General features: G+C 41.8%; 1 protein-coding gene across 2 annotated transcripts in view; it reads right to left on the bottom strand.

Annotated features, from left to right (window-relative positions):
• Positions 1–3,208: 3,208 nt before the first annotated feature.
• STIL (STIL centriolar assembly protein) overlaps positions 3,209–16,645 on the bottom strand; it is a 45,482-nt gene continuing 32,045 nt past the window's right edge. For both annotated transcript variants that reach the window (XM_074266007.1, XM_074266008.1), the window contains exons 15-17: positions 7,244–7,466; positions 6,348–6,601; positions 3,209–4,907 (exon numbers count right to left, since the gene is read on the bottom strand). In XM_074266007.1, coding sequence (XP_074122108.1) covers positions 4,097–4,907; positions 6,348–6,601; positions 7,244–7,466 — 1,288 coding nt within the window. In that variant the 3' untranslated portion in view covers positions 3,209–4,096. The remainder of the gene's footprint in view (positions 4,908–6,347; positions 6,602–7,243; positions 7,467–16,645) is intronic.

The raw sequence follows: 16,645 nt of genomic DNA, 5'->3' as shown, positions 1-16,645 counted from the left end.
AGAACATGCAGAACATGGAGGTGTTCTTTAGCCAGCATCATACTGGATCATGCTCATCTAAGAAATCTTTTTCAAGTCGATGGGGTGAGTAGATTAGCAAAGAACTAAGGGGGAAGGAGCACCTCAGTGGATTGAAATCTTGCCTCTGACTCTATGTGAACATGAACAAATCACTTAAGGTATCTGAGGCTGCTTCTTCATCCATGAAATGGCAATCCTGCCCGCAATATTACTCATGGAGCTTTGTGGTAGAGCTCAAATAAGATCATACATAAAGTACCTTGAAATGCTGATGTGCTTTGTAAATGTCAGCTATTAAGGCCACCGAAAGGAGACGATTTCTGGCTATTGTTTATTAGTATATATTAAGATGTCAGGTTTTGATTTGCATTGGAGGAAGTGCCCAAAGTGATAAAACCATTTTGAAACACAAGCAGAGTTCAGCTCAATTTAAGAAATTCCTATTTTGTTCAAAAATAAAATTTGACACCTTGGAAGTGAGTTTCTTCATCACCAAGCATGGCTAGATAGGTAGAATGATTCCTTGTGAGTGAGGGGTACTAGAGAAGAAATCCTGTTTGAAGAAATTGAGACAGCAGCATTTTCCTTCCTAAGGTTCCCTCATTCTCAGCCTCTCCTCTATCCAGCCCTTTTCCTGCAGGTACCTCTCTACTCAAGAATCTTTAGTGGCTCACTTGTACTTCCAGAATAAAATAAATATAAATATAATTTTCTAGAATAAAAGTCTTCAGCTTAGGGTCGTGATGTTACGTTAAATCTCCACATACTCTAGGTTCTAGCTAAACTATTCAAATCAGACACATGAAGCATTGCCTTTCTTATCATTATGTCTGGAATGGATCCCTCTCCTCATCTCCATCTCTTTTTGGGAGGCTCAGCTAAGGGACATCCCACTGGGGAAGTAGCAGGACCCTCCCAGTTGGGGCGTTCACTCCGCCCTGATTCTCTAATGTTTATCTGTATGTTAGTCTGCATGTAGTTATTAAGCATTCATAATGAAGCATAGGGAACAAAAAGCAAGGCAAAAAATATATATCACCCATCTTCAGGGAACTCTTAGTCTAATAGGTGAGACATGCAAACAATTACATACATACAAGATACAAATGAGATAATATCTGACCCAGCTCAAACTAATTGGGACCAATGACTTGCCTTGGACAAATCACCATTGCCCCCGCTTAATAGGTTAATTGGTTATTAAACACACCCTGTAGGAGTTTTCCACCATTTTAGAAAAGGGGATGTGTGAGGAAGGAAGGAGGACATATTTAGGACACATCAGAAAGACTGTAATCCAGGAGAAACGGAGCAATTAGAGCTCTGAAGAGAGGGACTGCGCCAAACTAACAAGTCTAAAGCTTCTCTCACTTCTGTGCTCAGTGCTCCTTCTTCCTGAAGAGGAGTGGAGCCCACGTCTGGCCAGAAACATTAAGACAATTCCTTAAGATTCTTCTTTAATAAATTTTCCTCAAGATCTGATTTTCAGTGTCAAGACTGGGTTTCTAACAGAGGAAATGTAGAAAAACTGGGACACTAATGCATTGTTGGTGGAGTTGTAAAGTGATCCAACCATTCTGGAGAACAATTTGGAATTATGCCCAGAGTTTTGATTCAGTAATGACATCACTAAGTTTGTATTCCAAAGAGTAAATAAAAAAGACAAAAGGACCCACATGTACAACATGCATATGTGTAGCAGCTCTATTTGTAATGGCAAAGAATTGAAAAATGAGTGGATGCCCATAAATTGGGGAATGGCTGAATGAGTTATGGTATATGAAAATAGAATGTTTGTTATTGTTTTGTAAGAAATGATGAACTGGCTGATTTCAGAAAAGCCTGGAGAGACTTACATGAACTGATGCTGAATGAAGTGAGAAGAAAAGGAAAACATTGTACACAGTTATAGCAAAATTGTGTGATTAGCAACTATGACAGACTTAGCTCTTCTTAGCAATTCAGTGACCCAAGGCAATTCCAGTAAACTTTGGATGGAAAATGCCATTCACATCTAGAAAGAGAACCATGGAGACTGAATACAGATTAAAGCATACAGTTTTCACTTTTTTCCTTGTGTTTCTTTTACTTGCTTTTTCCCTTTTGCTCTGATTTTTCTCTTCCAACACGACTCATATGGAAATATGTAAAAAAAATGAATTTTCAAGAAAAAAAAAAAATGAATTTACCAAAAAAAAAAAACAAAGAAAGAAAAAGGGCTGCAGTGTCACAATTCCATTTGGCCAACAAAGCTGCTGGACACAGCTGCTCAAAAGTTGATGGTGATGCCTCCAAGGAAGTAGCTTTGGGAACAGCCCTGGGGTCCTCTACTAGGAATCTTTTGAAGGTGGTCAGAGGGAATAATCAGTGGTGGCCATTCACAAACTCTAGCAGAAACATTCTTTGATCCACGTATGATTTGGGTGGTTCCAAAGCCCCAAATCTCTTGGATCTGACAGCCTCAGGTCAGTCAAACCTTGGAAGGCTTGAGGTTCCATCCTGACTGGTCATGCTTGGCATGAAAGGTTCAAAGGGCTTTTGTTTTATTGGACAGGGACTGTCAGATTCTTTGCTTGTTTTTCTCCCCAAACTCTTCTAAGGTGTTTTCTAGTCTTGCACATGGAGCCCACACTCATGAAATAGTGAACAGGTTCATTTTGGGCCTGAGATTAAGCGAAACATACCCCAAGCATCACAGGGAGCTCCATTCCATTAAAATACAGAACGATTCCCAGAAACCCCTCTTCTAAAGATTTCTATGAAGTGAACTCAGACAAAAAAACCCCTCCCACAGAAAAACAGTGTAAGAAGGTAGAGGAGATGGAGACCCGTGGAGGCCACCATATCATTATCTTGAGCACAGGGAACGATGCTCAGCTTTAACTGCTTCATATCTGTCTCCCTGGACCAACAGGTGACATTTCAAATCTAGAATTTCAGTGTCTCTTCCAGGGCCATCCTTGTGACAACTAAACTGCTCGGGGCCAGACGCCAAGGTTTGACAGGAGTTTTTACCATGGACTTAATCAACCAAAATCCTACAGAGTCAAACCATAGCCCTTCAAAATAGCAATCTTATAGAGCCTTGCAGTTATGATGCTTTTGCTTGATAATTTATTCTTTTTAAGGGAGGAATAGTGGAGAACTCTTCTCTCCAGGACACAATCATCAAACTTCCAGAAAGTAGTTCGTGAAGCTTTCTTTTAATTCAAGAACAGAAAACATCTCATGACAAAAATCGGCTTTTTTACTGACCAATTCAAAAATGTTGAATGTTCCTTAACGTTTGAAGGATGTTATTTCCCAACAAAAAGATCTATAAGGCTACGCTAGCAGGTGATCAAGGCAGACAGCCTGCACATTTTTATTAAATTCAAACACTTGAAAAACTCAATCCCAAGTTTACAAACACACACCACAAACAAATTGCTCTGGATTAGTCAGAGCAACCCAGTGAACAGACAGTGCCACACAAGCCTCAATCATGCAGGATCCCAATAGTATAAATTGCCTCAAGATTTTTAACAAATAAGCAGCTTAATTAAAAGGAAAGATAGAAAGTTCTTAAATAAAATGTATTTTAGAAAAATGTATTAGAGAAAAAAAAAAAAGAAGTCAAATTGCCTGGCTCTAAAAGGGTAATAATCCTCTCTCCAAGGCTGAGAGTCCTTTATTTCATAGTAACTCAGGGCATATGCATAGAGGGGAGCTGGCTGAGACTGAATCAACTTTAACACAAGTTGACAGTAAACAACCTTTACCAAGATATTAGCTAAAATGATTTTTCTTTCCAGTGTTAGACCCTAAGAATGAGGGTAAGCATTCATAACCCGGGACTCCACCTCCATTGTTCTGGTGACTACAGTACTGACTCCCAGAACCAGAGCTCTGTGCAGAACAGCTGGCCATTTCCTGGGGTATGGGCTACTGGCTCTTTGATCACTTCAGAGATGAGCTCTACAATGACCTCAGTTACCCAATTCAGTGGGGCCAACTCATTCTCTTCAAGAACCAAGCCCTTGGCCCGGCCTAGCCCTCTGCCCCAATTTAGGAAAGGTGGGCAGTTATTTAATACCTAAAATAATTTGGGCAGCTGCCTGAGATGCCGGACATCTAAGAATGTACCCACTGAATTCATGCTATTCATTTCTCTGAGCGGGTCAGAAGGCTGCAGATTTTCAGGCAACACCTGAATGTCCCTTTGGTTTTCCTTCTCAGGATGCTGAGTAAACTCAGGCCTGCCAGTCAGCAATTTGACGGAGGGATTTTTCTTTAAGTCTCTCAGGATGAAGGCAGAGGAATCATCCTCAGGTGAGCTTGAGGCTCTTGGCTGAGCTGCTTGATTTGTGACGTCTCTTAACGCTAGCAGCTCAGGCTTTGGCAGCCAGTGGGCATCCACCACCTCCTGGTTGTAGCATTTCAAATCTAGAATTTCAGTGTCTCTTCCAGGGCCATCCTTGTGACAACTAAACTGCTCGGGGCCAGACGCCAAGGTTTGATCCAATGAATGTTCACTCTTGGTGACTTCGGTCGCATCTGGAAGCTCTTCCTCATCCTCACTACTGTCACTGCTTTGCATCAGCCCGTACCTCTTCATATATTTCCTGGTGGCAAACGACATGTTTGGCGAGATCAAACTAAGCCCCACCATATTTTTGTCTGTATTGATATGGAGAAGGCTGAAGGACGAGTCGGGAAGATTTGGGTTTGTTCGATTGAAGGAGAGCTGTGACAGCTGATTTTCATTTAAATATTTGAGAGCGATGGCATTGGCCTCCATGCTCAGATCCACACCGTTGGGGCTTAAGCCACTCATGCCCACGTTAGTAAAGGACATACAGTTTAATCCAGAGATGACCGCTTCGGGACTGATGCACGCCAATACACTGAAAGATACAGAAGACCAAGACTGAGTTTGAGCCTCCTGCCTAACTGTAACGAGAACACTGGGGAACCAACTCCTGAAACCCCCCTCAATGTGTACATTCTACAGAGACTAGGCTTTCCCTGAAATATCCAGATCCTCCACAATACCTAGACAGACAGGGCAGGGACTTGACTCACTTTCTCAGAGATTCAGATCAGATCAATCTCAATCTTGAGATAGAGTTGGAGACCACAACGTTGAGAGTGGAACAGTCAGACCCATCACTGGCTCCAGGTGAATTCCCTACCTTTTAAAGATGCTTTGCCAAACATGAAAAAGAAATGACCTGCACAGTGACTTGTGGAATATAACCTCTCAGTAAGTCAGGGACAACTTTTAAAGTCAGTGCCAGACACAGCATTAAGTGGGTACACAAAGAAAGGCAGCCACTCCTTTTCTCCCAGATCCAAAACTGGCCCCTTCCCTCAAGGATCTCCTGTCCTGATGGGAGAAGGCAACACGTACATAGACAGAAACACATAATTCATACAGAAGTGGAAGGGAGGCCGGAGATGGAAGAGGGAGGGGGAGCAGAGCATTCCAAGCCAGAGAAATCCTCCAGGAAGGCTTTCTGTTGGGAAGTTGTCTGAGGGTTGAGGGGCTAGAGCTGAGCCTTGAAAGGAGGAAGCATCTCAGAGGATCATGCTGAAATCACAGACCATTACAGTCAAATGTTTCTCAGACACAAAATCCCACTGAATTAGTTCTCACCAAGGCTATTAAAACCACACTTAAGCCCAGCCTACTGCCTTTCAGATGTGCTGTGAACCTCCTGCCAACCTCAATCCCATTTACTATCACAAGGTAGAAAATCTCACTGCAAAATACAGGAAACCGCACCCTGATCCATTCTAACCTCCATTTTCACTTCCTTGAGAAAGTCACTAAAGCCATTTTGGATGTTACCGAAAGGTTCTCTAGGAATTTCCATCTCTACTTCCTGTTCTGCATTGATATTTGAGTAAAATGGAAGCAATGAAGAACTGGAATCCTTCTGCCAAGATATCTGTGAGGTTTTGTCTCTTGCACAAATGGCTAACCCACAGGCCAAGAAATAGAAGGGTCTTGGAAATAGGGCTTAGCTGATAACCAAAATGCAGGCCCCTTTCCATCCCATGGGTCTTATCAAAGCACAATAAATGAGCCAGTCTACAAAAATTAATTGTTGGGTCTCAAAGTCCTTTCACCGAATGTGGCCAGGTCCCGATGAGAGGAGAGGAAACAGCGGAAGGAGCTCGTGAAGCAGCAGGTCCACTTGGGTCTCTGGCCAGAGCTCTTGACTATAAAGTTCTAAAGAGATCTTCATAATATCCCCAGAATATCAGATTCATCAAAATATGGTTATTCTATCCCAAGACTGGACATGTGCCCATTTATCTCAGAAACACAAAAAGATTACCTGGCTTGGTCCACTTTATGTGAATTTTTCTTCATTTTACTTGGGGAGTCAATTTTTACTCCAAGATTTCTCAGCTGCTTAAGGGTGGCATGAAGGACACTGTCCTTGTCTGTCCGACTGGGGTCAGGTCTTTTGATTTTTCTATCCCCCTCATTCTGGGTTCCAGTGCTGCCATTGCTGGGAAGTGCTGCTGCTCTTGTGGATGGGGGCTCAGTGTCTTTGGAAGAAGTACTTAACAGTTGGTTTACCTGCCCCTAATAAAAAGAAATTAAAAACTGATTTCAAAAGTGGTATTAGGGGGGAAAAAAGCTAAGAAAAAACCACTGCTGTTGTTCCCTTGCTCATTCACTTGCCTGCACAGGCTGAGAGAGCATTTATCGTCCTCCAATCCAAAAGCAATGGTAACAAGTCCTCCCTGTGAAGGGCCTTCACTGTGAAGCCAGTGTTGTCTACCCCATTTTACGGTTGGAGAAGCTGAGTCAAGAAGACCCAGCAAGCAAGTTTCTGGAGTAGCTTAGATAAATGTGTGAGTCCTCCTTAACTTTGCATTTTGTTTAATTAGGTACAGACTTATAAAAGCCAAACTAATTTTAGAACCAAGCCTGTATTTCCAAAGATATGGTCTGAATAACAAATATGCTTATGGGGAGGAAGTTCCTGGGCCTAGTTGCCCAGTGTACATTATAGGAAAAATGGAAATATCAACGTGACTCATCATCCACAGATGGTCAGAAAAAGGTGGGATGCTTGATGCCAGCTCAACTGCCCTGCATCCAACATGCAACCAAACTAAGGAACATGGTCACCTATTCAAGTTACTAAAGTCAAAACCTATTCATGGTCTCTAAACAAGTGCCTACCAATCCAAATAGGACAGCACTCAATAGTGTTCTTACCAATAACTCCTGGTAAAACTTCTGATCCTCGAATGGAGACGGCGGCAAGGGCTCCCTCACTTGAGTTGACTCGGCTTGGGGTTCACCCACTGCTGCTGCTGAGGCTCGGCTGTCAGGGTCCGCTGGGGGTTCTGACTGTAACCTCCCACTAATACCTTCTCCCAGTATAGAATTTGGGAGAAACAGTGGTAAGTCAGGCTCCTTTCTTGCGGCTGGGGAAACACTGTTTGAAGAGAGAAGACAGTAAGATACAGGGATCTTAATACTGATGATGATAAATATTGGAGGGGATGTGGGAAAACTGGGACACTAATGTCTGGTTGGTGGAATTGTGAATGGATCCAGCCATTGTGGAGAGCAATTTGAAACCATGCCCAAACTCTGCATACCTTCTGATCCAGGAGTATCTCTACTGGACCTGTATCCCAAAGAGATGATAAAGGAGGGAAAAGTGCAAAAACGTTTGTGGCAGCCTTCTTTGTAGTGGCAAGAAAATGGAAACTGAGTAGATGCCATAGGTTGGAGAATGGCTGACTAAGTGATGGTATATGAATGTTATGGAATATTATTGTTCTGTAAGAAACGATAATCAGGGTGATTTCAGAGAGGCCTGGGGAGACTGACAGGAACTGATGCTGAGGGAAGTGAGAAGAACCAGGAGATCATTGCACACAGTAACAACAAAATTATATGATGATCACCTGTGATGGGCCTGGTTGTTTTTAAAAATTAGTTGACTTACATGTAAAATGTATGGTATTGCCTGTCGTCGGGGGGAGGGAATAGAGGGAGGGGGGGTAAATTGGAAAAATGAATACAAGGGATAATATTATAAAATATATATATATATATAATAAAAAAAAAAAAAAAAAAAAATTAGTTGACTTAGGCCAATTCCAATAGACTTGTGATGGAGAGAGCCATCTGCATCCAGAGAGAGAACTGCATGAACTGAGTATGGATCTAAACAGAGTATTTTGTTGTTGTTTGTTACTGTCTGTTGCTTTTTTTCTCATTTTCTCCCTTTGATTTTTCTTGTACAGCATGATGAATATGGAAATATATTTAGAAGCAATGAACTTTGTTTAACTTATATGGATTACTTGCTATCTAGGAGAGGGGGGAAAATTTGGAACTTGGGGTTTTGCAAAAGTGAATGAAGAAAATTATCTTTGACATGTATGTATTTGTAAAAAAAAAAAAAAAAAAAAAAAAAAAAGCTATTAAAAAAAAAATAAGAAAAACAAAATATGCGAGATATAGTCCACATACCTCTACAATGAATGTCCCTGAGAATTTTTTTTATTTTTGATTGTTTTATTTTTATTTGCTTACTTATCTTAATCCCTCCTCCCCTCCCCCCCCCCAAAAAGATGCCAGGCCAAGTTTCAGCAAGTTAGTGGTCTCAGTCCCTCTGCCCACAGCTACGTATCATAGCCCAGGGCAGCAGTTCTGGAGTTGAGGCTGCTCCATATTGAGTAGGGAAGGATCTGAGGAACTTCCCATTCCACTTCCTCCTCTGGGCTTTACAAGGACTCTTTATCTGCTGTGGGCATATATGCCCCTAGTAAATACTGGAGACAGTCATTCGTTGGGGAACAAGATGAGAAAAAAATACCCCAAACCATCTATTTTAAGAGAGGCACCCTGTACATAAAAGGTCTTATGAATCTGCATCTAATTCTTCCACCACCTGAGGAAGATTTTCAGTGCACACTAAGATTTTTTTTTTCCTGTCCCTTATTCTCAAATACATCAATTCTTTTTGAAGTCCTAGCACCAAAAACTTGAAAGTAAAACATGGCCCTACCTCAAGTTCTTTCTTACTAAAGGAAATGAGATAGAGGTTGATGATCGCTAAGAGCCCTAGGATTAATGCATGATAAAGTAGACCAAATGCAGGTCCCAGCTTGCTTGAGGACTTGAACAGGATAGGGAGGAAACATCAGATGTCAACAGTGTTTGAACAAAGTGTATTAGACTGGAAAGTGAGGCCATGAGTTCTGTGAGAAATGTTGGACAGCTCAGTGGTACAGGAGATAGAAGGCTGGATGTGGGGTCAGAAAAACCTGAGTTCAAATTCTGCCTCAGATACTTATACTTATTGGCTGAGTGAGCCTGGGTAAGTCACTTTACCTCTGCTTCAGTTCCCCATCTATAAAATGAAGATCATAACAGTGTCTCTCTTAAAGGATACTATGTAAATTTCTTTGCACACTCGAACATGCTTTTATAAATGCTGCCTTTTTATCACTGGTTATTACATTTATTATTAGTAGAGTTACTGTTTTTTCCTCAATAGTATTTTATTTTTCCAAATACATGTAAAAAGTACACATAAAAGATGAAAATAAAATATATGTATGAGATTTTGTGTTCCAATTTTTTTCTTCCTCCCCCAAATAGCAAGCAAATCTGATATAGGTTATCCATATACATATTTCCATATTTGTCACGTTGTGCAAGGAACAATCAGCCCAAAAAACCCACAAGAAGCAAACTTAACAAAAAAGGTGAAAACACTATGCTTTGATGCACATTCAGTCTCCACAGTTCTTTCTCTGGATGCAGACAGCATTTTCCATCTCAAGTCTATTGTAATTGCCTTGAATCACTGTATGACTTAGAAGAAGCCACATCTATCATAGTAGATCATCACATTATCTTGTTGTGTAGAGTGTTCTCTTGGTTCTACTTATGTCACTCAGAATCAGTTCATGTAAGTCTCTCCAGACTTTTCTAAAATCAGCCTGCTCATCATTTCTTATAGAATAACATTCATATACCATAATTTATTCAGCCATTCCCCACCTGATGGGCATCCACTCAATTTCCAGTTCCTTGCCACTACAAAAAGGGCTGCCACAAATATTTTTGCACATGTAGGTCCTTTTCCTTCTTTTATGATCTCTTTGGGATACAGACCCAATAGTGACACTGCTGGATCAAAGAGTATGCACAGTTTTATACTTTGTTGGGCATAGTTCCAAATTGTAGAGTTATTATTACGGTTATTTTAATTACTCTTCCCATCCTTGGGCTTCAGTTCACAGCTATAAAATATGCATGCTGGAACACATGTCATTTATCTTCTCTAAAGGCAGAATTTCATGGGATCAGAATTTTAGAACAGGAAATGTCTTAAGAATCATTTCACGAACTATGCTCAAAAAGTGGTCAAACTGTGCATATCCTTTGACCCAGCTGTGTTACTACTGGGCTTATATCCCAATCTTAAAGAAGGGAAAGGGACCTGTATGTGCAAGAATGTTTGTGGCAGCCCTCTTTATAGTGGCCAGAAACTGGAAACTGAGTGGATGTCCATCAATTGGAGAATGGCTGAATAAATTGTGGTATATGAATGTTATGGAATATTATTGTTCTGTAAGAAAGGACCAACAGGATGATTTCAGAAAGGCCTGGAGAGACTTACATGAACTGCTGATGAGTGAAATGAGCAGGAACAGGAGATCATTATATACTTCAACAACAATACTATATGATGATCCATTCTGATGGATGTGGCCATCTTCAGCAATGACATGAACCAAATCTGTTCCAATAGAGCAGTAATGAATAGAACCAGCTACACCCAGCAAAAGAATTATGGGAAACGAGTGTGGACCACTACATAGAATTCCCAATCCCTCTAATTTTGTCCACCTGCATTTTGGATTTCCTTCACAGGCTAATTGTACACTATTTCAAAGTCTGATTCTTTTATAGAGCAAAATATCTGTTTGTACATGTATACATATATTGCATTTAATTTATACTTTAACATATTTAACATGTATTGGTCAACCTGCCATCTGGGGGGAGGGGGAGGGAGGGAAGGAGGGGAAAAATTAGGAAAAAAGGTTTGGCAATTGTCAATGTTGTAAAATTACCCATGCATATGTCTGGTAAATAAAAACGATTAAAAAAAAAAAAAGAATCATTTCACAAGGGCCTACATGCACAAACATATTTATGGCAGCTCTTATGTGATGGCAAGAATTAGAAATTAAGGGGATGCCCATTATGGCTGAACAAACCGTGGTATATGAATGTAATGAAATACTACTGTACTATAAGAAATAGTGGATTTCAGAAAAACCCAGTTTTTCTGAAAGACTTATATGAACTGATACTGAGTGATGTGAGCAGAACCAGGAGAACATTGTACACAGTAACAGCAACACTGTGTGATGATCAGCCGTGACAGACTTTTAGTTCTTCTCAGTAATACAAAGATCCAAGACGATTCCAAAAGACTTGTGATGGAAAATGCCATGTGCATTCAGAGAAAGAAGTGATAGACTCCAAATGCAGCCTGAAACATGCTGTTTTCACTTAAATTTTTTGTGGATTTTTTTCCTTTTGATCTGCTTCCTCTTTCACAACATTACTAATATGGAAATGTTTGACATTGATTATACATATATAGCCTAAATCAAATTGTTTACTGTTTTAGAAAAAGGGGAAGGGAGGGAGGAAAGGAGAGAAATTTAGAACTCAAAAGTTTTATAATAATGAATATTAAAAATTGCAATTGCCTTTACATATAATTGGAAAAAGTAAAATACTTATTAGTTAAAGACAAAAAGTCAAGAATCAGGCAGGTAGATGGCAAAGTGGTTAGCCCTGGGCCTGGAGTCAGGAAGACTCACCTTCCTCAGATACTTATTTGGTTTGTGACCCTGGGCAAGTCATTTAACCCTATTTGCCTCAATAAATAAAACGAGTCTCAATTTCCCCATCTGATTTGAACTCAGGTCCTGGACTTGAGAGCAGTGCTCTTTCCACACTTCTGAAAGCCCAGATTTGAAAGTCTCATTCTCCTGTTCCACAGCCTTCAGCAGGTTCCTATTCTTTACAGGAGAAAAGACAACTCTTTGGCTTAGGATTTTGGGTCCTTCCTAGTCTGTCTCCAATCTCTCTTTCCTCTCCCCCCAATCCTCAAGCCCATCCCAAGGTTTGCGGGCCCGGGCGCCCCTGTTTTTCCCCACTAGTAGGCAGACAAGCTAATCACTCCATTCTGATGAACTCTAATCCTTCCATTAAGATGGAAGATGTCCAAGCCTTCCTAGGTGCCCCATCATGGTGTCCATGTACTGTAAACTCCAGACCTAAACCAGGCACCCTAAGGACTCATGACCTCTGCCTCCTTCCTGCCCTTCTACCCTTAGGACCACCAGGTCTTTCCATCTATCCTTCAACAGAATCCTCCAACCTAGACCCTCCAACCTTGTGGCACCAATAGGCAGATAGGCAGCATTTCAGGAGGAGGGGCACCCCGATTCTACCACAGGCCCCACAGCCATCAAGGGAAGGAACAGCTACAGAGAAGGAGCCCCTCATTCCCATCTGCTATCAACAACCTGCTACTCACAGGGCAGCAAGACAATTGAGCTAAAGCAACATGGGAGACTGAAAGAAGGCAGGAGGCAGCCTGACAAATCAAACTCCCAGAACCTTGACCATCTCCTCTGAGCTTGACAGAGAGAGGCTAAGGGCCTTGGGAACAGCAGCGCTGCCAGTCCAGTGCCCTCAAATACCAGGAGGCAGTTGGTGGAACAAAGGCTAATTCAAGGGGCCTCAAGTTAGACCTGAGGTCCAGTCTAGCCCCAGCCACTTACTAGCTGTGTGACTCTGAGCTAGCCATTTAACCTCTGTCTATCTCAGTTTCCTCAACTGTAAAATGGGTTTAAGAACAGCACCTCCCTCTCAGGGTTTTCATAAGGATTACAAGAGATATCTGTAAAGCATTTAGCACAGTGCCTCACACATAATAGGCATTTAAAACATGTTTGTTCCTTTCCCCTTCTCCTGACATACAGAAGGCACTTAATAATAAATGCTTCTCTTCTTTCCTTATCCTAGCTCCTTCAGCCTCTGGCCATTCAATCAAGCCTTGTCTCAACTCCTGGAAGAAACTCCCTGGACATTTCCACCTCTTGAAGTCTCAGCTCAGCTGTCATATGTAAATTGAAACCAGGGCGGGCACTCTGGCTCTTACGTGGGCCTCCATTATTTTAAGCTGTGAGCTGGTAGAAAGGGTTGTGGTTTTTCATCTCTGTATCTCCAATGCTGAGCCCCAGCCTAGGAACTGAGCAAACTGAACTGGCCCAGAGAACCAAGACCTCCTAGGACGTACTTATATACAGGACTAGATTACAGAGGCTGAAAACTCAAAGAAGGCTCACAAAGTCAGGATTCACAGATTCATAAGAGGGCATAGAAACAGGAAATTAGGACTGGTCAGACAATTCTGGCATGTGTCTAGCAAACTTCCCCTCATGCACCATCAGAGGCCAAACAGGCTGGCTGGACTACTGGTCTGACTCAAAATAGAAGTGTTTATTTTCCAAAATATATCATGTGCCCTGAAAAGTATTATTAAAAGTGGTTAAACTCAGCATATTAAAAATGCAGTCACAGAAATAACATTTTCCCCACAAGGCGGCAGTGTAGCAGAGTGGAGAGAAAAGCAGATTTGCCATTGGCTGGGTCAGCAGTCAATACATGTATTTGTGAAGTATCTACTATGTGCCAGCTCCCAGCCAGCAGATACAGCTCTGCACCAACAAGCTCCAGACAGGACTGACAAAGGACATGACCACCAGAGGCAAGGCCCGAGGACTTGGAGGGCTTCTTGGACAAGGAGGGAGTTCAGCTGAGGCTTTAAAGGAAGTCGAGGATGCCAGGAGGCACAGACACCAGAAATGAGGATAGCCAGAGAGACAGCCAGGGCAGAGAGCTGAAGGGTATTGTTTGGGGAGCAGCTAGGAGGCCCAAGTTACTGACTGGAGAGGACGTGTTGGGGGATCAAACAGGAGAGGACAGGGCAGGGAAGGCAGGACCGTAAAAGCCAACCAGCACCTTCTGCCTCTGCTCCTGCTCGGTGGCTTTGGACAAAGCACTTTACTTCCTAGCCTCAGCTTTCTCATTTGTAAAATGAAGGGATTCAACTAAAAAGATTCAACTAACCCCATAATTCAACTAAAAACTAACTTTCTGGGTCTACAATCTACGGTCTTGTAATTTACATATTTAACTTTTCCAGTTTCATCCTGTGTGATGTAAATTTTCAACTTAGACTCGTCAGCAACAAAGAACATGAAGAAAAATTATAAACTGAACAATAAAGAGCCCCAAATTTACACAAAAAAAGCACGATCCCAGCCAGTGAATCAAAAAGCAAAATCAAAAAACCTAAGTATCAGCTGGGAAGAACTGCAGTATGATTGCTAAAAGTCAGTCATATGAAAACTTCCTGAAAACACAGCTTTCATTTGCTAACTTCTCAAATTAAAAGCTTGATTGGGAGCTTGAGGATCAGACATGACAGTGAGTGAATGCTCTGCCAGTCTCAGCAAAGGAAGACTGACCTTCATTGATGAGTGACATCTATTTATACCCCATCCCCCAACATTAGATTTTCAGACAGCAAAATGACAATAAGAGCTCAATGAAATATAAGCAGAAATTAGCCATCTTCGTCATCTGCAGATTAACAATGCAGCTACGGCTATGAATTACTTTGGCTGAATAATCCAAACTTCATGTTCTCTTCAAATCAGTTAACTATTTCATGTGGAGAAGGTAACAAGGACAAAATGTGGACTCTTGAGCAGTTTGGCCGAACACAAGTCCAACCTGTGATATTTTTTTTTTTTCCCCCCTGAGGCTGGGGTTAAGTGACTTGCCCAGGGTCACACAGCTAGGAAGTGTTAAGTGTCTGAGGTCACATTTGAACTGGGGTCCTCCTGAATTCAGGGCTGGTGCTCTACACACTGCGCCACCTAGCTGACCCAACCTGTGATGGTTTAATCAGGCCCTTGTCACCTAACGCTTCCCAATGAACTGTGACCCCTAACTACATCACCCAATCTGAGTTATGCTGGAATGGTGCAAGAAAGCATTAATTTGCACTGATAAATGTAACATTCCATTCTGAACTGTAAACCCACAGCAATCAGCAAAGATGACATGCCAGGAGTGGGATTTCTGGCTTGTCAAAGACATAATGAGATGGGGAGCAGAAGCATCTTCAACATTTAGGTAGAGATTGTCTGATGGCTTTCCAGATGTGGTGACAAAACACCCTCAAGGATGTACAAAGGGCACATTTTGCTGTTATGACTTGGCAAACAAAAGCTATAGTTTGACAAAAAAGAAACAAAGAGTCAGAAAATGAAAATATTTGAAGTCTCGAGAGAATTTAAAATGAAAAAATTCAAAAAGTGATCCCAACAATGGCAAATATTTTATGTTTGTCAAAGCACGGCTTCTAAAAGAAAATGAGAAAAGTCTCTAAACACTATGTACGCTTCTCCACTGGGACAATGCAATCAATAACCAATCAAGCTTTGAGGCATTCAGCTGGAAAAATTGACCCTCCAGAGGCTGCTTTCACATCAGGAAGACAGAGGTGGCACAGGGGTCACTGGGAGCTCACATATCCAGGTGCCATCTATGTATACATAGCAGGGAAAACCACAGGCATGAATAATACCGCAAACCTGGGCCTGCTCCCCGAGGATCTTCAAAACAAATGTGGGCGACATTGGGCACACAGTGAGGATCCCCATCAGTGCGTTTGTTTGGGGAAGATTAGATTTATATCAAGTGTACTGCTAGAAATCAATACAGATGATTAATTGCTCCTAAGAAGTAATTAACTAAATTCTATTAATGGGACTACAGGACAGATTTCTAAAGTTAAAAAACATATATACATATAATTCAAATTGAAGAGTACGAATTGACTTAGCTTCTTCTGGAAAAAGGTCTACGACTTATAGGATCAAATTAGGTAAAATAAATAAGGCTAATGTGAACTCTTTCCATAGACATATTATGCCACATATGAGAGACCCCCAGGTTCTGGCGGAAATAGCTGTTTGCTAGGAGGAGGCAGCTCTCAGCAGAGGGCCGTGAAATGATTAAGCTGCGGTCCCCAGTTACCCAATGTGATATGTGCATCTAATTGCTACAAGCAAGCATCCTGTAAAAAATGGCTTACTTATCTGTTGGGAGTCTATTACAGGGTCTCCACCCCCTGTCTCTGAGTCATGCTCCTGGGGCCCATAGGCTGCAGGCTGATAGAAGAGGGCAGTACTGGGAAGCAGGGCAGCAGGAAGGATTCCAGGGCAGAGGCCTACAGTTTTAGGCCTGGAGGCTCTTAATCATTTGTAAAATGAGAGGGCTGGTCTCTATGGCCTCAGAATAAGGGAGACCAGCAGAGTACCTCCCCTTCAGCCTGGAACAGGAAGACAGGAAAATCTTTCTTCTGGGCAACCCATCCAATTAACCCAAATGAAGATTAGCCTTCACAGGAAGGCAAACTAGACTGTTTTTGACTTGGTACCAGAGGGTACCACACTGGACTAAGTCAGCCTCAAGAGGTTTCCCCTC

The sequence above is a fragment of the Sminthopsis crassicaudata genome, chromosome 4, assembly GCF_048593235.1.
Source record: "Sminthopsis crassicaudata isolate SCR6 chromosome 4, ASM4859323v1, whole genome shotgun sequence".
Lineage (NCBI taxonomy): Eukaryota > Metazoa > Chordata > Mammalia > Dasyuromorphia > Dasyuridae > Sminthopsis > Sminthopsis crassicaudata.
The sequence above is the reverse complement of the archived record's forward strand: the minus strand, read 5'-3'. Positions and strand labels throughout refer to the sequence as shown.